The sequence below is a fragment of the Megascapheus bottae genome, chromosome 22 (genome assembly GCF_031878675.1).
Source record: "Megascapheus bottae isolate mThoBot1 chromosome 22, mThoBot2.hap1, whole genome shotgun sequence".
Taxonomy (NCBI): Eukaryota; Metazoa; Chordata; class Mammalia; order Rodentia; family Geomyidae; genus Megascapheus; species Megascapheus bottae.
The window spans coordinates 13722229-13747252 of NC_143530.1; the positions used below are offsets into that span (position 1 = coordinate 13722229).

At 48.8% G+C, this 25024-nt stretch overlaps 2 protein-coding genes across 6 annotated transcripts; both read left to right on the top strand.

Moving 5' to 3' along the window:
- Positions 1–8802: 8802 nt before the first annotated feature.
- Positions 8803–10550, top strand: Fkbpl (FKBP prolyl isomerase like). 3 transcript variants are annotated; one of them, XM_090356002.1, is made up of 2 exons: positions 8803–8854; positions 9428–10550. In XM_090356002.1, exon 2 carries the CDS (start codon positions 9506–9508, stop codon positions 10532–10534), a length of 1029 nt encoding a protein of 342 aa, XP_090212128.1. In that variant the 5' UTR covers positions 8803–8854; positions 9428–9505; the 3' UTR covers positions 10535–10550. The 3 variants fall into 3 exon arrangements, with proteins under 3 accessions (XP_090212128.1, XP_090212126.1, XP_090212127.1); XM_090356000.1 differs by having other exon boundaries at positions 8812–8986; XM_090356001.1 differs by having other exon boundaries at positions 8812–8951.
- Positions 10551–11015: 465 nt separating this feature from the next.
- On the top strand, positions 11016–23339 carry Atf6b (activating transcription factor 6 beta). 3 transcript variants are annotated; one of them, XM_090355984.1, is made up of 18 exons: positions 11016–11113; positions 11467–11546; positions 11681–11759; positions 12006–12097; positions 15414–15549; positions 17750–17835; positions 17968–18103; positions 18188–18319; positions 18447–18580; positions 19788–19973; positions 20064–20155; positions 20512–20694; positions 20835–20942; positions 21376–21457; positions 21661–21731; positions 21818–21929; positions 22052–22136; positions 22629–23339. In XM_090355984.1, exons 1-18 carry the CDS (start codon positions 11032–11034, stop codon positions 22856–22858), a joined length of 2106 nt encoding a protein of 701 aa, XP_090212110.1. In that variant the 5' UTR covers positions 11016–11031; the 3' UTR covers positions 22859–23339. The 3 variants fall into 3 exon arrangements, with proteins under 3 accessions (XP_090212110.1, XP_090212111.1, XP_090212113.1); XM_090355985.1 differs by having other exon boundaries at positions 21664–21731; XM_090355987.1 differs by having other exon boundaries at positions 19788–19958.
- The last annotated feature ends 1685 nt before the right edge of the window (positions 23340–25024 follow it).

Sequence of the window (25024 nt, forward strand, 5' to 3'; positions counted from 1 at the left end):
AGCTCATTCTTCCTTCTAAGCATTGTGGAACTATAAGCACCTGACTAGAACAACTCTTTTTTTCTTTTCTGTTATTCCCTCTCCCTGTCCCCTTTCTCTTTCTCTCCATCCTTTCTTTTCTTTCTTTTGGCTTGAGCCCCGTTGCTAAGCTTTACTGCTCAAGGTTAGCACTCTACCACTTGAACTACAGCTCTACGTCTGGCTCTTTGGTGCTTAATTAGAGATAAGAGTCTCATGGGGGGAGGGGGTTGTAGCTCTGTGGTAAAGTACTTGGTTAGCATGCACAAGGTTCTAGGTTCTATCGCCCCAAATAAAGTGGTTTAAATTTTTAAAAAGTCTCATGGACTTTTCTGTCTGGGCTGGCTTTGAACCTCCATACTCAGTCTCCTGAGAACCTAGGATTTCATGAGCCATTGGCACCTACCTAGGACATTTTTTGTTTGTTTGTTTGTTTGTTTGTTTGTTTTTTGCAGTAGCAGGGCTTGAACGCAGTGCCTAGGCCCTGTCCCTAAGCTCTTTTTCCTGAAAGCTAGCACTCTATCACTTTGAGCCATAGCTCTACTTCCCATTTTCTGAGAGCTAACTGGAGATAAGCATCTCAGACTTTTCCTGCCCCAGCTGGCTTTGAGCTATAATCCAAAAATCTCAGCCTCTGGAGTAGCTAGGATTACAGGAATGAGCCACCACATTCTTGTTTTGTTTGTTTGTTTTTCCCCCAATCATGGGGCTTGAACTCGGTCTGTACATTGTCCTTGAGCTCTTCAGCAGAAGGCTAGCATTCGACCACTTCCCCTTTTCTGGTGGTTAATTGGAGATAAAAGTTTCACAGACTTTTGTGTCTGTTTCGATAATGCCCAGAATTCAGCCTTCAAGGTAGCTGCTAGCACCCAGGCATGAGCCACTACACCCAACACTTGCTGTGGTTTGATCCACTGCATTTCTCTTTGTCCTTTACTCACTTTAGGTTCAACCCTGTTATCATCTCTCAGACCACACCCAGTGCTTTTGGCTCCTTTCCCTCACACACCTTTTTTTTTTTTTCTTTTTTTTGCCAGTCCTGGGCTTGAGCTCAGGGCCTGAGCACTGTCCTTGGACTTTCTCAAGGCTAGAGCTCTACCACTTGAACCTCAGCACCACTTCTGGCATTTTTTTTTTCTATGTGGTACCAAGGAATCGAACCCAGGTCTTCATGCATGCTAGGCAAGCACTCTACCACTAGGCCAAACTCCCAGCCCCCCCTCACACACACTTTTATCCTTGGTTAAATCCTTCTGTGCCTGCTACATACAACACCAGCTGTACTCATTTAGGGAAAAATAGTCATACTGTTAGTCTCACTTCCTGTGTGTGTACCCTCTGTATGGCGTGCTGTTCACCCTCCCTACCCTGATTGCAAGTTTCACAGCATAAAATATTCCTGTTTCAGGAAGACAGAAAAGGAAGGAAGAGAGGGAGGAAAGACAGATCTCATAAAGTCATGGCCCCCTTTTATGGCCATGATTTTTATGATGGTTAAGGAAACCTTAACCTTTATTTCCCTACAAGACAAAGCACAAAGTTTTAAGGCCTATAAAACCTCCCAGGCCTTTTCTTCCCCACCTCTCTCAGTTCAGTTCTATGGCTCTCGTTTTCTTGTTCTGTCCACCCACTCTGCCTTTTCTCTCTATCTACTATCATTTAACATACAAATCCAGTCTTTTCCTGCTCAGGACCTTTGTGCTCCCTTTTTCTCAGACTCCAGACACCTGGCCCTGCTACTTCCCTCCAACACTGCACAAATCTCAACCCTACAGGAGGCTTAGAGTCCTCACTGGGGTCAGCGCAGCAGAAACCAGACAGTAGTATAGCTCGCACTTGTAATCCTAGCTAATCAAACATCTGAGAAGTTGGGGTTTGAAGCCAACCTGACCAGAAAAGGCTGTGACTCTCTTTTATTTTGGACGCGGGGAGTCATAGGGCTTGAACTCAGCCTGTGCACTATCCGTGAGCTCTTCAGCTCAAGGCTATTTGCCCTACCCCTTGAGGCCATAGCCCCACTTCCAGTTTTCTAGTGATTAATTGGAGATAAGAGTCTCTTAGTCCTTAGTGCCCAGGCTGGCTTTGAACCAAAATCCTCGATTCTCACATCTCAGCCTCCAGAGTAGCTGGGATTATAGGCGTGAGCCACCACGCCTAGCAAGGCCGTGAAACTCTTACCTCCAATTAACCAGCAAAAAGCTGGAAAGAGATGGGTGCCAGCCTTGAGTGAAAAAGCCAAGTAAAAGCATGAGGCTCTGGGTTTACATAGACGACCCCCCCCACCCCGCCCGGAAGAAAGCTTTGTTAGAATGTGAGAGTTCTGACATGGGGAAACTACAGTCTGGACAGGACAGGAATTGAGAATGGCAGGAACTGAAAATAGTAAAGGAGAGGAATGAGAGAAACTAAGCATAACTACCTAATTGTTACCTTTACACTTAGCTTACATACTTGAGCTTATTGCAGGGGAAATACAGAAATCTAGAAGTACAGAGCTTTAAGGTAAATGGGTATTCAGTAAACTTCAGGGACACCCAGAACCAAAAATTGAACAGTCTGAAATGTGAACTTGTTTTGCTTGATGATCCGATAACGGTTACTAAAATTGTTGTGTGGCTTAATGATGTATCACACAGGTACCTGAACTGTAATTGCCATCATTAACCATGCATTTCTGCTTCTGTAACTCCGCTTGCTTGTTTTTTTGCACGAAAATACCACCTGCATGTGACTTATGCTTCAAACCCTGCTGAGTGGGAGGCCAGCCCTACATTCTGCTATTGGACAAGCGGGCGTAGTCACCACTGGGCTGATTAAAAACTCCTAGCTATGGGCCGGGAGTTTGGCCTAGTGGTTAAAGTGCTTGCCTAGCATGCATGAAGACCCGGGTTCGATTCCTTAGTACCACATACATAGAAAAAAGCCGGAAGTGGTGCTGAGGCTCAAGTGGTAGAGCTCTAGCCTTGAGAAACCCCAAGGACAGTGCTCAGGCCCTGAGCTGAAGCCCAGGACTGGCAAAAAAAAACAAAAAACAAAAAAACTCCTAGCTACTTCAAGTGAGTGTTGGGGTATCTCTGGTTTTTTTGTAAATATTATGTAAGCTCTAGTACTGGAACACACAAACTGGCAACACACACTCCTGAGTGCATTTTCTACCCAGTCTCTTACCTTGCTTTATCTAGGGCACTCACACTTTTACTCTCTGACAGTCTTTTATAATTGTGTTTTATTGCCTAACACCCTCGTTGAATGTAAGCTCGAGAGATCCAGGCGTGCTGCATTATTTTTTGTCCCTAGTACAATGCCTGGCACAGAAATCACCCTCACTAAACATGTGTCGAGTGGGGTTTGAGAGATGTGGTTCAGCAGGAGACTACATGCCTAGCATATGTGAGCTCTGGGTTGGAATCTCAGTTCCACAAAGGGGAAAAAAAATAAGTTGGATGTCTGAATAAGTAAAAAAGGTCACAGGCCAGGAGTGCAGCCTAGTGGTAGAGCGCTTGCCTCGCATGTCAGTACCACATACACAGAAAGGCCAGAACTGCTGCTATGGGTTCAAATGATAAGAGTGTTAGCCTTGAGAAAAGCTCAAGGACATTACCTAGGCCTGAGTTCAAACCCCAGGACTGGCAAAAAAAAAAAAAAAAAATTTAAATATTAAAAAAAAAGTTCAAGCTGTGTGAGGAGAAAATGTGGTACCAGATAGAAAAATTTTGCCCAGTGCTTGGTATTGCAGTTGTAAGGCATGATCACTGCTCGCTCTTACGAAACAGTACACTGCAGAAAAGTCTGTTTCACTGCCTCATTCTTTTTGAAAAGCCAAAGCACCAGCAAATGCTTTGGAAGCAAGGAAGGAGGAGGAGTAATTTTGACACAAATTCCAACAGTACGAAAACCCACTGAAACCACCAAAACTAAACAGAAGGGGAAATTTATTTAACCTTTGGAAAGCTAGAATTCTTGTCTCTCATGCTGATGCTAAATGGCAGAGCATAATTACAGCATATGGTTCCATGTGGTGAGTGCGGAATGCAAGGGAATGTGAGAGCATGCAACCTTCCAGCTGGCTCCTGGCCCAGTGACAGGGCAGCACCACAGGTCTTGATCTGGAGCTGAGCTTGGCAAGGGAGAGGTAAGGAATGCTAGGGGTAAGGAGCTTTCCTTTCCTTATCTGGCCTGCCTTGTGCTGCTTGTCCATCTGTAATACCTCCCTTCCACCTCTCTATGGCAGAATGATGGCCATCTTGCAGGGCTCAAATCTAAGAGCCCTCCCGTGCCATTGTTGTATGAAGCATTTTCAGAGGATCTCTAGGAGGAAATAGCTTCCCTGCTGCTTACCATGGCTTCCTTTGTGGTTGGAGCGTTTTGTAATAGGACTATCTTTATTAGACTACTGGGGAGAATTTTCTGCATTTGTCTCCATCTGCCTTTGTTGTAGTAGGGGTTGGAGACTGAACCCAAAGCTTGTGACGAATACAGTTTATCACTGGTAGGCCTCAATAAAGATTATTGAATCAATTAAAAAGAAAAAAAAAATCCTTCAACCATTTCTTTCTTTCTTTCTTTTTTTTTTTTTTTTTTTTTTGCCAGTCCTGGGCCTTGAACTCAGGGCTTAAGCACTGTCCTTGGGCTTTTTCCTCAAGGCTAGCACTCTGCCACTTGAACCACAGCATCATTTCTGGCTTTTTCTAGGTATGTGGTACCGAGGAATCAAACCGAGGTCTTCGTAGACACTAGGCAAACACTCTACCACTAGGCCAAACTCCAGACCCCTATTTATTTTCTTATACATGAGTTCAAACTACCTCCTAAGCATTTCCTGACTCCTGACTTTTTTTTTTCTTTTGGTGATGGACTAGAGGCTTGAAATTAGGGCCTAAGCACCTTCTCTGAGATTTCTAGTTTAAGCCTCCTGCCCCATCATTTGAGTCACACTTCTACTTCTACACTTACTTTCAGCTTTCTTTTTTTTTTTTTCTTTTTGGTTAGTTGTGGAGTTTGAAATCTGAGCCTGAGTACTGTCCTTGAGCACTGTTGCTCAAGGCTAGCACTCTCCCTATTTGAGCCACAGCACCACTTCTGTTACCTGGTGGTTAATTGGAGGTAAGAATCTCACAGACTTTCCTGCCCAGGCTGGCTCTGAACTATGATCCTCAGATCTCGGTCTCCTGAGCAGCTAGGATGACAGGAGTGAGCCATCAGCTAATGGCAATTTTAAAATTTTATTTATCTATTTATTTATTTACTGCTAGTACTAGAGTTAAATTCAGGGCCTCACATATTTATTTGGCTTTTTTCCAGTTAAGGCTGTCACTTGAGCTACAGCTCCACTTCTGGCTTTTTGCTGTTTCACTGGAAATAAGAGTCCCATGGCCTAGGCCTACCTGGTGTCAATGATTCATCCTGTTTTAAAAATTCTTTTTATTATTTTATTTTTTATATTTGCCCATCCTCTGGGTACTGTCCTTGAGCTTTCTGAAGGCTAGTACTCTACCACTTGCAGCCACAGTGCCACTTCCAGTTTTCTGGTGGTTATTTGGACACAGGAGTCTCATGGACTTTTGTGCCCAGGCTGGCTTTGAACAGCAATCCTCAGAGCTCAGGCTCCTGAGTAGCTAGGATAACAGGTGTGACACAGGTGCCGGGCTGGTTTTTGTGTTTTTGAAGAGGAGTAGAGGATCATCTTTTTAAAAATAAAAATATTTTCATTAATGGTAGAGTAAAAGGCTCATGATAGAGTAAAATTGTGAGGAGGGTATTGTGGGGGTATTGATGGAGAGGGTACAGGAGCGTTATTGTGGCCCAAGTAGTTTATGTGCAAGTATAAAAACAGAACAAGAAAACCAGTTGAAATTATTTTAAGAAGGGGCCAAAGGGGTTAAGTTGATAGGATACATTGTATATAATAATAAAAAGTCATACTAGGGCTGGGAATGTGGCTTAGTGTTAGAGTGTTTGCCTAGCATGCACAAAGTCCTGATTCTTCAGTACCACATACACAGAAAAAAAACAGAGTGGTGCTGTGGCTTCAGTTGTAGTGCTAGCCTTGATCAAGAGAAGCTCAGGGACAGTACCCAGGCCCTGAGTGCATAGTAATGACAAAGGATACATTATATATAATAATAAAAGTCACAGTCCTGACAAAGGATCTGCTAAGAGACAAAGTATTTAATTCAGTGTTTTTCAGTGGGAGAGCTATAGGTATGCTTACTAAGGTTTGGCTCCAATTTGTTCTTTAGATGTCAGCAAAAAGGTTGGCCCTGGGAGTTTGGCCTAGTGGTAGAGTGCTTGCCTAGCATGCATAAAGATCAGTACCACACACATAGAAAAAGCTGCAAGTGGCACTGTGGCTCAAGTGATAGAGTGTTGGAACTAAAATAAAACATACACTTTTTTTTTTTTGCCAGTCATGGGGCTTGAAATCAAGGCCTGTGCACAGTCCTTGGACACTTTTTGCTCAACACTAGTGCTCTACCACTTGAGCCACCACATCACTTCTGGCTTTTTCTATGTATGTGGTACTGTGGAATAGAATCCAGGGCTTCGTGCATGCTAGGCACCACCAGGTCAAAGTCCCAGCCCCGAACACACATTTCTTAAGCAACAACAGAACATTACAAAGGAATACATTTGTAGCAGGGCATAGATTTTTGCTTAGAGAGATTTTTGTGGTACTGAAATTTGAACTGAGAGACTCATTCTTGCTCGGCAGGCACACTACCACTTGACCCATGCCTCCAGGCCTTTCTTGCTTTTAGTTATTTTTTTTTATATAGGGTCTTAAGTTTTGCCTAAGCCAGCCTAGATAGACCTTCCACACCCTACTTAATGTCTCCCACAGATATATACTGTTGTCCTCTTATCTTACTACTTGAGATAAGATCTCCATAAAATGTTGCCTAGGCTGGCCTCTAACCACGTCCTCCTGATATCTACCTCCTAAATAGTTGAGATTACAGGCATGAGCGAATCCAGTAATAGTTGAGATTACAGGCTTGAGAGAATCCACCTAGCATTGTTTTTTTTTTTTAATTGAGAAAAAGGCAATCTTAAAGAGTCATTGGAATGATCCTCTTAGTTAAAATACATAATACCAAGTGGCAATCTCTGTGTAGGGACTGGAGTGTAATTAAGCCTTCTGTGATATCTTCTAGACATCCTTTTTCTTTATATTCCTGAAGTAGAAAGGGAGGAAAGGAAACAGAAGAGATGTATTAATTTTCAATAGAATCCCAGTGGTTTGAAGGATCAGAGTAGGTAGCCATGGTGGGGTGTTGGCTAAGCAGGAGGCAGTAGGCTAAGTTAGAGAAACATGAAATGCAGGCACTGGTGGCTCCTGTTTGTTATCCTAGCTACTCAGGAGGCTGAGATCTGAGAATTGAGGTTCAAAGCCAGCCTGGGCAAGGAAAGGCCTTGAGAAACTCCTATCTCCAATTAACCACCAGAGAACTGGAAATAGTGCTGTGCTCAAAATGTTAGAGTGCTAGTCTTTTTTTTTTTTGCCAGTCTTGGGGCTTAACTTAGAACCTGAGCACTGTGGGCTTTCTCAAGGCTCTACCACTTAAACCACAGCACCACTTCTGCCTTTTTTTCTGTGTATGTGGTACTGAGGAATCGAACCCTGGGCTTCATGCATGCTATGCAAGCACTCTACCATTAGGGCATGCTCCCTGTCCTTGGAATGCTAGTCTTCAGCCAAAAGAACTCAAGGACAGAGCCTAGGACCTGAGTTCAAGCCCTGTAACTGACAAAACAAAACAGAAAACTATTTTGACCCAAGACTGTGGCTAGTAATGAAAACTGTCCCCCTCCCCCATGAGAAAGGGATTCTTTTTTTCCTAAACAATTGTGCTGGTCTAGCCTTGTCAGGAAGCTAGCTAAGTAAGCGTAAATCACAAGAAGGCCCTAGACCTTCTATTGGGAAGAAGACCAGGTTTCCATGGCTACCCTCAGTGGAGCAAGTTATATTGGATGTATATGCAAAATGTAGGACACATTGAAGGAGCACAGATCAAAGAGTGAAGATATGATGCTATTCTACAATCATACAATTCAGTGTTTTTCATGGACTAGCCGCATAAACCATCACCTAGGCACTTACCAGAATGCAGAATCACAGCCTCCATCATCCAACTTCCTAAATCCGAAGCTGCGATTTAACAAGCTCCCCGGGTGTTGTGTGTGACTATTAAAGTTTGAAAAGCATTGTCCAGGATTCCTGGAGTTAGGAAGACTTGTCAGGCACTGCTGTGGCTCAAGTGGTAGAGAGCCAGCCTTGAGAGAAGACTCAAAGGCCCTGAGTTCAAGACCCCAGCACTCCCACCAAAATATAGAGGAGCCTCAGGTGTTCCCAGAAGATAAAAGACCAGTGGAAAGAGAGAGAGGCCCGAGTGTTGATCTTGGAACACCCAGCCTTGAATGGACTGAAGGAGGCCACAGGACCTTAGCTGGATTATCCAAACTGAGGGCCTGAGGTGGCCAAATGAAAGGGCTGCTGTCACTATCATTAACCTTCTCTGACAATCGTCACACTTGTGGGAGGCGATAGATGCTAGGGAAGGAGCCCCAAACCTTGCGCATATTTAGGATAAAACACTCCACTCCATTTCAGGTCTCCAACACTTTGAGTGAACTGTCCAGCCGGATCGCAGCTGGCTGGGTCGGTTCGATGAGGTCTGGTTCGGTTGCTTCCGCCTAGTTCTGTTGCTAGGGCCTGGAGCTTCGCGGTTGCGGGGGAAATGACGTCGCGCTCTATGGGCGGGCCCACATGCCTCCTTCCTCCTTCCCCGATTGGCTGCCAAGTGTTGACTGGATTCCCAGTCTCGCGCGCTCCCGGGTTAGTTGTCTATCTCTCTCCGTCTGGGACAAGATTCCGAGAACCAATATTCATCAAGCGCTGAATTTCGGGAGGAGAGGTGATTCGAATGATCCAGGTTCTGCCACCATGCTGAGGACTTCGGCCGCTCAGGTCCATTTTTGACCCAATCGACTGGCCGTAGTTGGAAAGGCTACCTTGACCCGAAGGGAATTATGGAATTTATAGTTCTAACCTAGGTTTCGGTGGAACCGAGGTTCAAGGAAGAAAGTTGTTGTTTTAGGAGGTGTGGGGGTGGAAAATGGAGGCTTTCACCAGAGGCCTGGGAAAGGAAGGGGAGTCTATAGAAGAATCCTGCAAGGGCTGAGAGTTTGGCCTAGTGGTAGAGTGCTTGCCTAGCATGCATGAAGACCCGTGTTCGATTCCTGGTACCACATACATAGAAAAAAAAAAAGCCAGAAATGGTGCTGAGGCTCAAGTGGTAGAGCTCTAGCCTTGAGAAAGTCCAAGGGCAGTGCTCAGGCCCTGAGCTCAAGCCCAGGACTGGCAAAAATAATAATAATAATAATAGCCTCGTTTTGTTTTTCTTTTCAGATGCTGACCCTAAGCTAAACCCATCACTTTCCAATTAAAATTGTGAATTCACGACGGTGAAAGGGACCAGTCAACCAGATGGAGTTGCCACCTGTCAATCCAACGAGAGAGGAAGACGCCTCTCAGTCACAACAACAATGGGAAAAGAACTCCTGGGACAATCTTGATCCTCCTACTCAATTTCCAACTGAAACTCTGGAGCTGGGAGTGAGTCAAGATCCAGCCAGGCAGATTCTAGGGAATCTTCAAGGGCCTGAAAAACTAGTGGCTGGACTTGAAGGAGACTCTGATAAATCTCATGAATCGACCAAGGCGACGCTAGGGCCTTTACAATCTTCTGATCTCTGGTACTGTCCTGATGGGAGCTTCATCAAGAAGATCATAGTCCGGGGCCATGGCTTGGACAAACCCAAGCTAGGTTCCCATTGTCGAGTACTGGCTTTTGGGTTTCCTTTTGAGTCAGGGTTACCAGAAGGCCCGGCAGAGCTAACTGTGGGTGTAGGATCATGGAAGGAAGACACGTGGAGGGAGCTCATTGAAAAGTGCTTAGAATCCATGTGTCAAGGTGAGGCGATAGAGCTTCAGGTTCCCGGGCACTCTGGACCGCCTATCAAGCTCACATTGGACTCCTTCACGCAGGGCCGGGATTCCTGGGAGCTGGAGACCAGTGAGAAGGAAGCTTTGGCCATGGAAGAACGTGCAAGGGGCACAGAACTGTTTCGAGCTGGGAATCCTGAAGGGGCCGCCCGATGCTATGGAAGGGCTCTTCGGCTGCTGCTGACTTTACCTCCACCTGGCCCTCCAGAACGAACTGCCCTTCATGCCAATCTCGCTGCCTGTCAGTTGCTGCTAGGGCAGCCCCAGTTGGCAGTCCAAAGCTGTGACAGGGTGCTGGAACGGGAACCTGACCATTTAAAGGCCTTATACCGAAGAGGGGTTGCTCAGGCTGCGCTTGGGAACCTGGAAAAAGCAACTGCTGACCTCAAGAAGGTGTTAGCAGTAGATCCACAAAACCGGGCAGCCCAGGAGGAGCTGGGGAAAGTGGTTATTCTGGAGAAGAAACGGGATGCTGGGCTGGCTCAGGGTCTGCGCAAGATGTTTGGCTAATTAAAAAGTTAAAAGAGACAGGAACCTGTGAATTGTGGTCTGTGCTGTGAGATTTTTGGGGGGCCCAGAGGGAAGGTTTCAGCCCATACCCTAATCTTCCTGAGGTAGTAACGATCTCAGTGCGTATCCTTGCGGGAAGCATATCTATCTGAATACGTTGGAAATTGGTTTAAATTTAGGACTGGCTGGGGTTGGGGGGGGGTGGGAGGGGAGGAAGTCTGGAAGGGGAAGTTGCTGGACCTTTAAATCCTCTGAACTACATTTCCCAGGCACCCCACCTTGGTCGGCGGTGCGCGTGCGCGAGCGTTGCGGCACTCCCATTGGTCCAGGCTGCACACCCGTTCATTTCATTCACGTGCTGGGGGTATGCAGGTCTCCTATTGGCGCGTAGGACATCCGGCATGCCCCCTGTTCGGGCAGCGCGACCTGATTCGTGGGTGGTGGGGAGAGGCGGGTCTCGGGAGCCGTCTTTTGGCCGGGGGGTGGGGGGGGAAAAGATGGCGGAACTGATGCTCATCAGCGAGATCGCGGACCCGACGCATTTCTTCACCGACAATCTGCTGGGCCCGGAGGATTGGGGTGCGCGGCGTGCGACTCCGGGGAGGGGAGAGGTCCATGGCCAACGGTGTCTCCGGGGCACGCGGGAAGAAGCGAAGGCCCAAAGGGGAAGGCAGGGGAAATAGCGAAACCACCATCTCTGAAAGGAGGGCGGAGCAGCGGGGCTCTCGTGGTTTCGGGGTGCTGCGGGAGTGCGGGAAGACCTCTCCTCCCGGCGAGGGCCGGGGAAGGAGGCACCGGCGTTCCCGGGCGGTCTCACTTTTCAAGTGGGCGGGCGGTGGGTCTGGCCCGGCGGAGCCAATGAGGGACGGGGCGGGGGCTGGTGCGGGGCGTGCGGGCCGGGCGACCCTCCTGCCTCGCCGCCCCTCTCGCAGACAGCCCCTTGTACACTGCCTTGGATGAAGTGGCCGAGGAGCAGACCGAGCTTTTCCACTGCGTGGAGCAGGATGTCCCGGTATTGCTCGCCTACGCTTTCTAGATCTAAGCCGGGGTGGGTGGGAAGGGTCCCAGAACCCACCTCCAAGGCTGATCTCAGCAGGGGTCTCCTCTCCTTTCTCTCATTCCTGCCCTCCGATATCTTCTCCTCAGTTCGACAGCAGCTCCCTGGATGTGGGGATGGATATCAGTCCCCCCGAACCGCCGTGGGATTCCCTGCCTATCTTCCCAGGTAAGTCAGCCTTTATGGTTCCCTTGGTCTTTCCAGAAACCCTCACCCTCCCACTGCCAGAAACGCTGTAATTCCCTGTGTCCCCTCCCACCCCCTACATAAATGGGTGTACCGCCCTCTCTCTGGCCCCTACTTGTGTTCTTGCCGCTTGTCCCGGAGAGGGTTCCCTGCCCCAAGTCAGTAGACACTTTTCAAAGATTCTCCTTAGACTATTTGCTAGTTATTTTCTAACCCTTCTTCCTCCAGATCTTCAGGTGAAGTCTGAGCCATCCTCCCCCTGCTCTTCCTCCTCCCTCAGCTCAGAGTCATCACATCTCTCCACAGAGCCCTCCAGCCAGGTGAGAACCATCTCTTTGTAGAGCAGGGATCCTTCATCCATGGATGCCAGGGAAGTGATTTGTGTACTGCCTGTGCTGTTTCTCCAACGCCTTTGTTTTCCTTTCACTGGTTGTCTAGAAATGAAGCTTTGTTTGTTTGTTAGTCAGTTTAGGGCTTGAACTCAGGGTCTGGGTGCTGTCCCTGAGCCTCTTTGTGCTCAGGGCTAGTGTTTTACCAGTTGAGCCATAGCACTTTTTCCAGTTTTTGAGTAGTTAATTGGAAATAGGAGTCTCAAAGGGATTTTTCTGCCCAGACTGGCTTTGAACCTGATCTTCAGATCTCAGCCTCCTGAGTAACTAGGATTAGAGGCGTGAACCACCAGTGCCTAGCACAAGATTAAGTTTTTTTAATGTACTGTGTGGCCAATAGTGATGGGCTGGGAAGAAAACAGTTTTTTTGTGTGGGTTTTTTTTTTTTTTTTGCCAGTCCTGGGGCTTGAACTAAAGCCTAAGCACTGTCCTTGGACTTTCTCAAGGCTACAACTCTACCACTTGAGCCACAGTGCCACTTCTGGCTCTTTTTTATGTATGTGATACCAAGGAATTGAGCCCAGGTCTTTGTGCATGCTAGGCAAGCACTCTACTACTAGGCCAAACTCCCAGCTCCCAAAAACAGTTTTTTGAGATTTATTTTTTTTTTTTTGGTCAGCCCTGGGGCCTCAACTCAGGACATATCCACTGCACACTGTCTCTGAGCTTCTTTTACTCAAGACTTGCACTCAACCACTTGAGCTACAGCATCACTTTCAACTGTGTGTGTGTGTGTGTGCTCGCGCGCGCGTGCGCGCGCACGTGCGTGCATTTGGAGATAAGAATGTCACAGACTTTGTGGCCATGGCTAGCTTTGAACCAAAATCCTCAGATCTCAGCCTCCTAAGTAGATAGGACTTAGGGGCATGAGCCACCAGTGCCCAGTTAGAAGACAGTTGTTAACTGTCAAGAATTCTGGAACCATTCTTGTCCAACTTGTCCACTGCAAGATGATACTTGAAATCAAGAGACCTCATCAATGCTACCTGAAATAGAGAAAAAAGAGCCAGAGACTGCTTTGGAAACTTATTACCATTGGGATCACAATGTCAGATAACTGGTGGCTTGTAAGCTCTGAAGCTCTCAAACTTTCATTGGTGTCGTTGTTGTTGTTGTCATCGTCTTCTCCTCCTCCTCTTCCTCTTCCTCCTCCTTCTCCTCCTCCTCCTTCTTCTCCTTCTTCTTCGTTGTCGTCATCATTGTCGTGGTCATCGTCGTGAGACTTGAACTCCAGGCCTGGGCATTGTCCTTGAGCTCTTCAGCTCAAGGATACTGTCCTAACCCTGGAGCCAGGTGCCACTTCCAGTTTTCTGGTGGTTAATTGGAGATAAAAGTCTCACAGGCTTTAGTGACCAAGCTGGCTTTGAGCAATGATGCTCAGACCCCAGCCTCCTGAGTAGCTAGGATTATAGTCATGAGCTACCATGCGCAGCTTTCTTCTTCTCTCCTTCTCCTCCTCCTCTTCCTCCTCCTTCTCCTCCTCCTTCTTCTTATTTTTATTATTACTATATAGTATTAGGGCTTAAACTCAGGGTCTAGGTGCTATCCCTGTTGTCCTTTTTTTTTTGCACAAAGCTGGTGCTTTACATTTAAGTCATAGCTCCACTTCCAGTTTTTTGGAGATTATGTGGAAATAATAATATCTCAGAATTATGACTTTGAGCCCTGATCCTCATCTCAGCTTCTTGAGTAGCTGGGGTTATAGTACCCAGCTTTGTTTTTGTCCTTATTCCTTTCTTTTTTTCTTTTGGTGCTGGTCCTTGGGGCTTGAACTCAAGGCCTGGGCATTATCCCTGAGTGTTTTTGCTCAAGGCTAGCAGTCTACCGCTTGAGCCACAGCTCTATTTCCAACTTTTTGGTAGATAGAGAGAAGAGTCTCATGGACTTTCCTGTCTGGGCTGGCTTTGAACCATGACCCTCATATCTCAGCTTCCTGAGTATCTAAGATTACCAGCATGCGCTGTGGACAGGTATCACTTCCATGACTTGCCTGATCCCTACCCCATTCCTGCCAGTGAGACCTATCTGTGCTTCTCACAGTAACCCCCAAACTGGGATATACCCTGCATGCTGGGAATAGTTATATCTTGATAAACCACTTTCTTCCTTGTAGGGGGTGGGAGATCATCCAAGACATTTCTGTTGAGATTTTATGTAAACCACTGTTGATTAAAGTATTGGAAATGAATTACAGCAAATTATGAGTTAGCAGAGTGAATTAAATAACCTTTACCATCACTGGAAATCCTGATTCCTGAAACCAGACTACGTCAAAAGAGCCCCCACTCCCTCGGGATTGTTCTGAGACATTACTCAGAATGGCAAATTGATTTTTTATGAATTTGCATCAGAGGAGGGGTTGGAGAGCTATTGTTTGCGACTTTTTCAACATGCTACCATTTTCTGTAACTATGGCAATTTTGAGAATTGTGCTTTACAGTTGTGCCACTCATCACAGCCCAAGGTTGCCGGTATCCTTCCCATTTTTTCGTCTGTCCTTGGCTTTGTCTGCTGGAGGGGGGCAGCTCGCTCAGACTTTCTAAGTTTGTTCTTTTGATGGATCAGCACTCCAGGTTTTAACCCTGTGGACAGGGGAAAAAAAGGTTGTTTCAACCACAAACTCATTTATTCTGCTATTTCAATGTCAAAATTAAGGGAAACATTGAAAACAAACAACAACAACAAAAGATTACCAGGGTGAGCCAGCTCTTGTTATTTATTTATTTATTTATTTATTTTTGTCAGTCTTTGGGTTTGAACTTTGGGCCTGGGCACTGTCCCTGAACTCTTCAGCTCAAGGCTATATTGCTCTACCATTTGAGCCACAGCGCCACTTCTGGTTTTCTGGTAGTTAATTGGAGAAAAGAGTCATGGACTTTTGTGCCCAGGCTGGCTTTGAACTGAAATCCTCAGATTTCAGCCTCCTGCATAGCTAAGAGTACAAGTCTGAATCACCAGCTTCTTGTTCTTATTCTTTTTTTTTTTGCCAGTCCTGGGCTTGAGCTCAGGGCCTGAGCACTGTCCTTGGACTTTCTGAAAGCTAGAGCTCTACCACTTGAGCCTCAGCACCACTTCTGGCTTTTTTCTATGTATGTGGTACGAAAGAATTGAACCTGAGTCTTCATGTATGCTAGGCAAGCACTCTACCACTAGGCCAAACTCCTGGCCTTCTTGTTCTTATTCTTAATACTTCTGTGTTTTTTTCTTCTTCCTTCTTCCTCCCTGCTCCACCCTAACTCTCACCCAGGTTCCTGGAGTGCATGAGGTGCTGCCTGTAAAGACAGAGTCTTTAGCACCCCCCCTCTGCCTCCTGGGAGATGACCCAGCATTGCCATTTGAGACTGTCCAGATCACCGTGGGCTCTACCTATGATGACCCTTCAGGTAATAATCATCTGCCACTAATCCTGGGGAAAAGCGCGTATCTGTGTGCATGAGTAGAGCTACAGGGGACAAAGTAGACCTCCAGTAGGACAGGGGGACAAAGTGAGTGGTGAAATGACAGGAGAGAAGGAGAATTGTTGGAAACCAAAGCAAAGGCAGCACTAGGAGATAAAGATGTTGTGCATTAATGCATGTGTGTGTGTGTGTGTGTGTGTGTGTGTGTGTGTGTGTGTGTGCGCTAGTATTGGGGTTTGAACTGAGTACCCTGCACTCTTGCTTGATGCTTTCACTCACTCATATTGATACCGTTTGAGTTATGTCTCCAGTTCTAGCGTTTTGCTGGTTAATTGGATGTTAAACTATCTCAAGGATTTGTCTGCCCAGGCTAGCTGTCGTGTTATTCAACATTTTATTAATATGCATTTTCTGAAATTTATGGATAGTTGAGGACTTGTATGTATGTTACTATTCCCCCTGCAACCTTCTTTTTCTTTCTTTTCTCTCTCCCTTCCTCCCTCTCTCCCTTTCTCTCTCTCATTCTTTTTTTCTATCTTTTTTTTCCCCAGTCCTGAAGCTTGAACTCAGGGCCCGGGCACTTCCCTTGAGCTTTCTCAAGGCTAGCAATCTACTACTTAAACTACAGAGGCACTTATGGCTTTTTGTGTGTATGTGGTACTGAGGAATCAAACCCAGGGCTTCATGCACGCTAGGCAAGCACTCTACCACTAAGCTATACTCTTGGACCTTCTTTTTCTTTTTCTTTTGAGCTGAGATCTCACAATGTTGCCCAGGCTTCTTTATAGATACCTAGATATCTATATAGAATCTCTATATGTATGTTTTCTTTTTTGACTTCAGCAAAATAGGGAAGTGTAGAATTTGGAGTATAAAGTTATATCTGATGGATATTAAGTGCTGCAAAAATTGCACGCACAATAAGTCTTGAAGTCGAGCACCAGCGGCACGCACTGGCAATCCTCTCTACTCGGGAGGTTGAGATCTGAGGATCAAGTCAACCCTGGGCAGAGAAATCCAAGAGATTGTTGTCTCTGGCTAAGCAGCAAAAGGCAAGAAGTGGAGCTGTGGCTCAAGTGGTAGAGTGCCTGCCTTGAGGAAGGCTCAGTGCGCCTGAGTTCAAGCCCCCGTTCCTGCACAAAATAAATAAGTAAATAAGCCTTAAAACACCTTATAGCAGCAAAGCTAATGTGTTTTTAAAGTCAGATTTTCCACTCTTTGTAGGTATTTTATAAGACCCTTCACTGTGCTGAATGGGAAGTTAGTCCTTGCATTTGGAGAGTTATGGGAGGGTTATGGTTATGAAATGCCTCGGGTAGGACTCACCTCTGTGGAGCTGTGGGTGTCAAGAGGAAGAAAAGGAAAAGGAATTTATTTTTCACAGAATCCCTCTTTGTTCCTGTGGAATTTATATCATGTGACCGTGTTTCCCTTGGAATTTGTACCATACGCCTATTTTCTATTCAAAATAATAAATCACATTTGTGAAGTTTTAAAGTAATAGTAGCGATTGTATAATTAAGTACCCAAATGAGCAGTGTAGACCAGAGGGAGTAGTAGCCTGGTGACCTTTGGACTGGGGCTGTCCCCACATGGGTTTTATTTCACCCACATGGGGCCTACATTTGTTTTTATGGGGTGACAAGTTGTAAAGCGATTTAACAGAAGCTGGGGAGGCTCTGTGATTTGCCTGGGAGGTTGACAGCCCTGGAAGGGAGGAGTAGTGAGCCTGCTCAAGGCCAGTAGAGTTTGGCTGCCTGGAGGGTAGGGAGTCAGGCTGTGACATAAGCAACAGCTGGATGAAGGGACAGACTTGGCAGTGTTAGTACAGAGGTATGCTGGACCAGGGGGTAAGAATCCAGCAAGATAGGAACACAGAGCAGGTAAATGCTGGAGACACCCTTGCCTGCACCCCCTCTCTGTGAACAGACAAGGTCATGAAGAAGGAGGAGGGAATAGCACAAGGAAAACTATGAGAGGATCCACTGAAGGAGAAAGGCAAACACAGGCCAAGAGGTAGGAGGAGAGCCAGCCGCAGGTCGGCAGCCGAGCGTGCCTTCTGGGTTGCCTGTGTAGGGCCTGGATCGCTCTTGTCTAGGTACAAAGAGAAGTGACCCCTTTCTCCCTCTCCCCTTCCTCAGTATTTACCTGACATCCAGGGTTTATTTCTTGTGTCACTCCACAGATATCCAAACCAAGGTAGAGCCTGTCTCCCCGTCTTCCTCTGTCAACTCTGAGGCCTCCCTGCCCTCAGCAGACTCCCCTGGCCAGGTGAGCACAAACTTTCCTCCCTCCTTCCTCCTCTTTCGAACCTCTTCCGCTTCAGGGGCATGAGAGCTTTTTCTTAACTCTGTCCTCAACACCTTGGCAATCCTGACTAATGTCTCTCACTGCCTCAAGTAGGCTTTTACAGGAGAGGAGGTGCTGGAAGTGAAGACAGAGTCCCCGTCCCCTCCAGGGTGCCTCCTGTGGGATGTCCCAGCCCCGTCACTTGGAGCGGTCCAGATTAGCATGGGTCCATCCCCTGATAGTTCCTCAGGTAATAGTTCCTGGCCCCTCCCATCCCCGGTAAGAAGCTCAGAGTCCTGGACTCTCTTCCTCCCTTCCTCTCATTTTTCTTCAGGCAAAGCTCCACCCACCCGGAAGCCACCACTGCAGCCCAAACCTGTGGTGCTAACCACTGTCCAGATGCCACCTAGAGCTGTGCCTCCCAGCACCACTGTCCTCCTGCAGCCCCTCGTCCAGCAGCCTGCAGGTACTGAAGAGGCTGGCTGGATTCCTTCGGACTGCCCCGCTTGGGGGTTCCCATGAGTGCCTAGGTGAGAGTACAGACGCAAGGACCCCACTTGACCTCTGTGACCTCTTACTCTCTCTCTCCCCAGTGTCCCCAGTGGTCCTTATCCAAGGTGCTATTCGAGTCCAGCCTGAAGGGCCAGCACCCACAGTTCCACGGCCTGAGAAGAAGAGCATTGTCCCAGCTCCTATGCCTGGGAACTCCTGCCCACCGGAAGTAGATGTAAGTGCCTGGAGCAGTGGAGTAGAGCTTGTTATGGGGAGGGAAGAAGAAAGTCAGTCATGGAGAGAACTGAGGGGCAAAGAGGGAGGTGAGATGCAGGGCCAAAAAAATGTAGACCCCTTAAGCTGGGTGTCAGTGGCTCACACCTTTATCCTAGCTCTTCAGGAGGCTGAGATCTGAGGATTGTGGTTCAAAGCCAGCTTGGGCAGGAAAGTCTGTGAGGCTGTTTTTTTCTTTTCCTGTCCCTGAGCTCTTCAGCTCAAGGCTGGTTCTCTACCACTTAAGCCACAATGCCACTTTTGGTCCCTGGACTGGCTTTGACCTGTGATCCTCAAGTCTCAGCCTCCTGAGTAGCTAGGATTACAGGCATGAACCACTGACTTCCGGTTGTGAGACTCTTAATCTCCAGAAAAAATGCCAGAAGTGGAACTGTGGCTCAAGTGGTAGTGCTGAGGGGCAGTGCCCAGGCCCTGAGTTCAAACCTTACCCAACACGAAAAAAGGTGTGTGGTGGGAGATGGGGACTGGTAGGATGACCCTGAGGGTCGGAGCAGGCCCATTTCTATACTTCATGTGGTTTTAGATCCACAGATGTTCTGTCAGTGCCCAGAAAAGTGTGGCTGGTCTTGGGAAGTCACAGGCAAGGGTTGCGATGATAGGGGCCTCTTTCTAGGGAACTCAAGTAAACGAACGGTTCCTTAATGATAGCAAGATTAAACTTTAGGTTCTGAAAAAGAGGGTCAAGAAGAAGACTCATCAAAAAAAGAAGAAGCCCTATCAAGATGAGGGGAGTTCCTTTTGCAGTCTAAACCTCTCCCATGTCAGAGGAACAGGAACAGAGAATGGTTGCAAGAAAGGTTCTTTCCCTGGGTGGTGGTGGCTCACATCTATGATGCTAGCTGTTTAGGAGGCTGAGAGTTGAGAGCCAGTCCACATAGACAAGTTGGAGAGACCCTTACCTGCAAGTGGTATAACGTGAGCAATAAAACCCATCGAGAGTATGAAGCCTGGGGTTCAAGCCCCAGTACTGGCATAAAGAGGAGGCTCTTTCCTTGGGTGGTTTCAATAAAACAGAAAAAGCCCTGTCTGTGGCTATGTAGGTAGAGGTCAGAAGGGCAGGAGAGTGGCTCAGGTGAGTTTTGGTTGGAAGCCTGGCCTCTCTGCAGCGCACCTTTCATTCTCTGCTTGACCTCTCTGGCTGGTACTAGGCAAAACTGCTGAAGCGGCAGCAGAGAATGATCAAGAACAGAGAGTCAGCCTGCCAGTCCCGGAGGAAGAAGAAAGAGTACCTGCAGGGTCTGGAGGCACGTCTGCAGGCAGTGCTGGCCGAGAACCAGCAGCTGCGCAGGGAGAATGCTGCCCTCCGGCGGCGGCTAGAGGTACTGCTGACTGAGGTAAGCCTGGACAGTTTCTTTGGGAAAAGAAAGGAACACAGGGCACCCTGAGCTAACTCAGTCTTTCCTGTCTCTTCCTCTGCACTTTAGAACAGCGAGCTCAAGTTAGGGTCTGGAAACAGGAAGGTGGTCTGCATCATGGTCTTCCTTCTCTTCATTGCCTTCAACTTTGGACCTGTCAGGTGAGAATGACTTCCGAGTACCCTCTGGGTGGAACTGAGCCTCAGAGCTGCGTGATCACATGCAATTCCATTGTTAGGACATCTGGTATATCCAGCAGTCCTTCCTTGCTCTACCATTTCTCTCATAGGTTATATACTGAGGGGTAGATCATGGTGATGACAAGTACTCTTAGGGGTTGAGTGCTGGGCTCTAGGTTAAGTACTCTGCTGCTCTTGTTTCCAGACTTGTGAGGTAAGGACACTTCCTGTTCTCCTCGTATAGATGAGGAGACTCAGCAGTTGAGTGCAGAGCCCTTACTTGACAAGACACTAGATAAAGCTGGCATTCTTCCCGCTCTGTCCTTCCCTTCACACAGCATCAGTGAACCTCCAGCAGCTCCCGTCTCTCCTCGGATGAGCAGGGAAGAGCCTCGACCTCAGAGGCACTTGTTGGAGTTCTCTGAGCAAGAGCCCGTTCATGGAGTCGAGCCCCTCCAGGGGTCCTTCCAGGCCTCGGAGGAGGAGCTTCAGCCCAGCCCAGCCGGCCAGCCCAGTTTCAGGTGAGGAGACAAATGGCCCCTTTCTCCTTTGGAGTTATGAGCACATTTTTTGTGTGTCGGGGAGCAGCCAAAGCTGCTCGAATGCTCGTGGTTCCTGCCTTGCCTGTCTCTAACCATTGCTTCTTCACTGCTCACTGCAGGAACCTGACAGCCTTCCCTGGAGGGGCCAAGGAGCTTCTGCTGAGAGATCTAGACCAGCTCTTCCTCTCCTCTGACTGCCGGCACTTCAACCGAACAGAGTCCCTCCGGTATGGGGGAGTCAGGGCTGGGCGCCTTCTCCTGACCTTTTAGCCCCTCCCCTGCCAGCCCAGCTATCTTGTGTACTGAAGCTCCAGAACTTGCCTTGGTTTTGTGCTGATACTAAGGCTTGAACTCAGGGCTTAGGCACTGTTCTGTAGCTTTTTCCACTCACGGTTGGAGCTTTACCACTTGAGCCACAGGTCCATTTCTAGGTTCTTTTTTTTATGGTTAATAGGAGCTAAGAGTCTTCTGTACTTTCCTGCTTGGGCTGGCATTGAATGTCACATCTCAGCCTCCTGAGTAGCTAAGATTACGGGCCTGAGCTACCTTATCTGGCCTTTTCTTCTCACTCGTGTGTGCAGCCTTTTCTGTCTTTTCCTGCGTGAGTAAGCAGGCATCTTGGCCTGGCCCAGAGGTGGTGACTTCCCTTTGCTTCCCCAGGCTTGCTGACGAACTGAGTGGCTGGGTGCAGCGTCACCAGAGAGGTCGGCGGAAGGTACCTCAGAAGGTGCAGGAGAGACAGGTAGGAGCTATGGGGCTGGTCCAAGCAAGGCCCTAAGAAGAACCGGGCTAAATGTCATGGGAGTTTCAAGGGAGTAAGAAGTCCGAGATTGTTTGGGGAGAGTGGAGGAGTGGGTAGGAGGTGGCATTAGCTTCCAGGGGGCCGCCTGCCTCTTTCCCTTTTCCCTTCACCCTCTTCAAATCCTTAGATACTTCTCCTTCCAGAAGTCTCAGCCACGGAAGAAGTTGCCTCCAGTTAAGGCAGTCCCCACGCAGCCCCCAGGACCCCCAGAGAGGTGAGTCTTGCAGGGTGCTTGTCATCCTTGTCATAATAAGAGGAGGCTGCCCTCCCCCACTGAAGTCCCTGTCTCTGGGAAACTAGGGGTCCTGTGGGCCAGCTGCAGCTCTATCGCCATCCAGACCGGTCCCAGCCGGAGTTCCTGGACGCCATCGACCGTCGGGAAGACACGTTTTACGTTGTCTCCTTCCAGAGGGTGAGTTCCACCTCCCTGCCCCAGCCCTAGGGTCTGTCACCCCAAGACTCCCACCAGGCTGTCTTCATTGGAGACCCCGGGAGTATCTTCTCCTCCACCCTCCGGTCTGGCCTCCTCCCCAGGACCACCTGCTGCTCCCAGCCATTAGTCACAACAAGACCTCCAGGCCCAAGATGTCCCTGGTGATGCCCGCCATGGCCCCCAATGGCAAGTCTTCCCCGTGGAGGGGCGGGGCGGGGAGGCCTGAATGGAGGAAGGAGAAAGTTCCCACAGAAGGGGGCCTTGGGGGTGATAGGGAGAGCAGAGGGGAAAAGAAGCAGGAACGTCAGCGGGGGAGATCAGGAAGCTGGGACTGGGGGTGGAGGTGGGGGCGGGACGCAGGATGACCCCCGCACCTCCAGCCCTGAGGAGGCCAAGCCAGCCTGTGCTCCATAGTGAATGCATGGAAGGTGCCGGGGTTGCTTGCGAGGATGGGCTGGGCCCTTGCGAGACTCTCACTTCTTTTTTTTTTTTTCCCTTGATGTTCTCTCCTCTGCAACCCCCTCACTCACCAACGCCATCTTTTCCTTTTCCTGCCCCTTTCTCTCTCCCTGTCCCACACTTTATCCTTGTTTTCTTAACTCATACTATGGGCCTCCCCATTGTCCTCCCTGTTCATTCGCCTCCCCTGTCTCTTCTTCATGAATTCTCTCCTCACAGAGACCCTGTCAGGCCGGGGGGCCCCAGGGGACTATGAGGAGATGATGCAGATCGAGTGTGAGGTCATGGACACCCGGGTGATTCACATCAAGACCTCCACAGTGCCCCCCTCGCTCCGAAAACAGCCACCCCCCACCCCGGGCAATGCCACAGGTGGCCCCTTACCAGCTTCTACAGCCAGCTCAGCCCGCCAGGCCTCCCCTCAGCCCCTCTACCTCAATCATCCCTGACCTCTGCAGCTCACACTGAATTAGATCTGGGGGTGGGGGGGTGAAGTTGACCAGCTGGGACATTTTCAAATTTCCCTGATCCCTGGGCTGGGGACAATTGGTTAAGAAAAGACGGGGGGGGGGGGGTTAGGCACTTAACTTGGGGGTAGGTTGATTTACTCCTATTCTCACCCTTTTCAGAACGTAGGGCTCATCTCATTCCTATGAACCCCTAAGTCCTGCCTTCTCCTCTGAGGGTACAGAGCAAACTTTACTTTGTGGGGGGTGGGTGGAGAGGGGGACTCCTGTATGCTCCTTATTGTTTCTCTGGGAGTAAAGATGAACATTTAGTCCCCAGGTGGGACAAGGGAAGTTTTTACATTTTGGAGCTGGTTACCTGGGGTACAGAAGGGGTGGTGGAGGGAGATCTGTTTATGTGTGTGCATTATCTTCTTCCTTTTTTTAAAAAAACTACTAAATAAACAACTTGGAGGGAGTTAAAGGCATGGTGGCTGCCTTCCTGGCTCATGACTTCTCTAGGGCCAGCTCCAAAGAACCCACATACAGAAGATACGGCTGCTGGTGAGGTGGGCTGGCTTGGGGGTGGGGGCCGCAGACCTCATGTCATCCCCCTGCCCCACCCCTGCAGCTCTTGGCTTGTCTGTGTCTAGCGGAGATGTCTATGGAGTGACACCAGAGGATGTAGTTCACTGGAATGTGTCTGAGTAAACAGGAAGGACAGGGGGCCCCACGCCCTTCAGGGGGCACAGAAGCTCCTGTCCTCTCACCAGCACCCCCCGCCCCCCCCCCCCCCCCCGCCTTTGCTTTCCAGGATGAGCAACACACTCACACAAACAACAGGAGTCTGAGCCAGAGGGCCCTGAGCCCAGGAAGCAGGGAGCAGGATAGGAGGGGGTGGTTTTTTGGGACACCCTCTTAGCCCTAATCTGAAGGAGGCTGAGACATGAGTGTCAGGTGTGGGTCAGGCTGAAAAGACTGTGTGTTTAAATTAAGAGGAAGGGGAGCTGGACAAAGTGAGAGGTTGAGTATCTGCTCAGCCTTGAGGGGTCCCCCTCTGGGCCCTTCTGTCCAGTCGCCTCAGGCCTGACCCTGCCAGGGTATCCTGGGTCAGCTGGAGGGTGTGAGCTGGACCTCGGCTCTGTGCCCAGATGACTGGACAGGGGCTGCTGGGCCATAAGCCCAGCTCTGAAGGAGGGAGGAAGAACCTCACGTGTCCAGCCAGGCTTCCCCGCCCCCACTACCCTCGCTCTGACTGTGTTTAGGGTGAAAACAGACTGGGTAACTACGGCAACCTGGAACCGGGGCTCCCAGGAACTAGGCCTTCCTCCCCCTCCAGAGGGCAGCCCTGGTCCTCAGCCTCTTCCTGTCTCAGGATCCCTTGAGCCTTATCCAGCCCCATCCAGCCGTGTGTGCCATGAGAACCGGGATTTTGGAAGCGGATCACCTGAACTGGGCTCCCAGTTGAGCTTTTTATTGATCAGTGTGCTTGGCGTCTGTCTCCGTGGTAAAATGTATATATCCTCAGGACGGTGTGAGGGTGGAGGTGTGACAGCTGTGCCTCGGGCTTAGTAGACACGCAGCAAAGTCCATCTGCTCCATTCCTGTTGCCTTGTACCTGTCCTTTCTCCTTCCATGCCATCCTGGTCCATCCCTGGCTAGTTCACAGTGCTGCTTTCTCCCTCCTGCTCACACTTTAGGGAAATGCTTGAAGAGCTAGCTTTAACTGGGGGGATGGTCTGAGTGATAGGGACACTTAGGTGTGCGCCAGGCTTCAGACCCCTCCGCTGAAGGGTGTGGACTGGGATAGGATTTGGAGAGCCAGTGGAAACTATGCATGGGGGTGGATTCCATTCCTCTGCCCACACTGCAGCCCCGTCCACCCTCGGTATGCCCGGCCACAGTCTCCCCTGCGTGTGATCCATTCAGCCTGCCCTTGACGCTCCAGGCTTTCTCTCCTGCTTTCCTTGGGCCACCGCCTGTGGCTTACTTGCCTCAAGTTATCACTTTTGTTCTATTATCACCCCTGATGCCAGTGTCCCTCCCTCTAGACCTCTCTCACACCTTTTCCTGCCTTATACCCTCACCATCAGTTTTTGCCATCTCTTGACCTTTATTCCTGGTTTGTGTTTTTCTCATTTCCTTTATATTTCCAACTCTCCCTCCTCC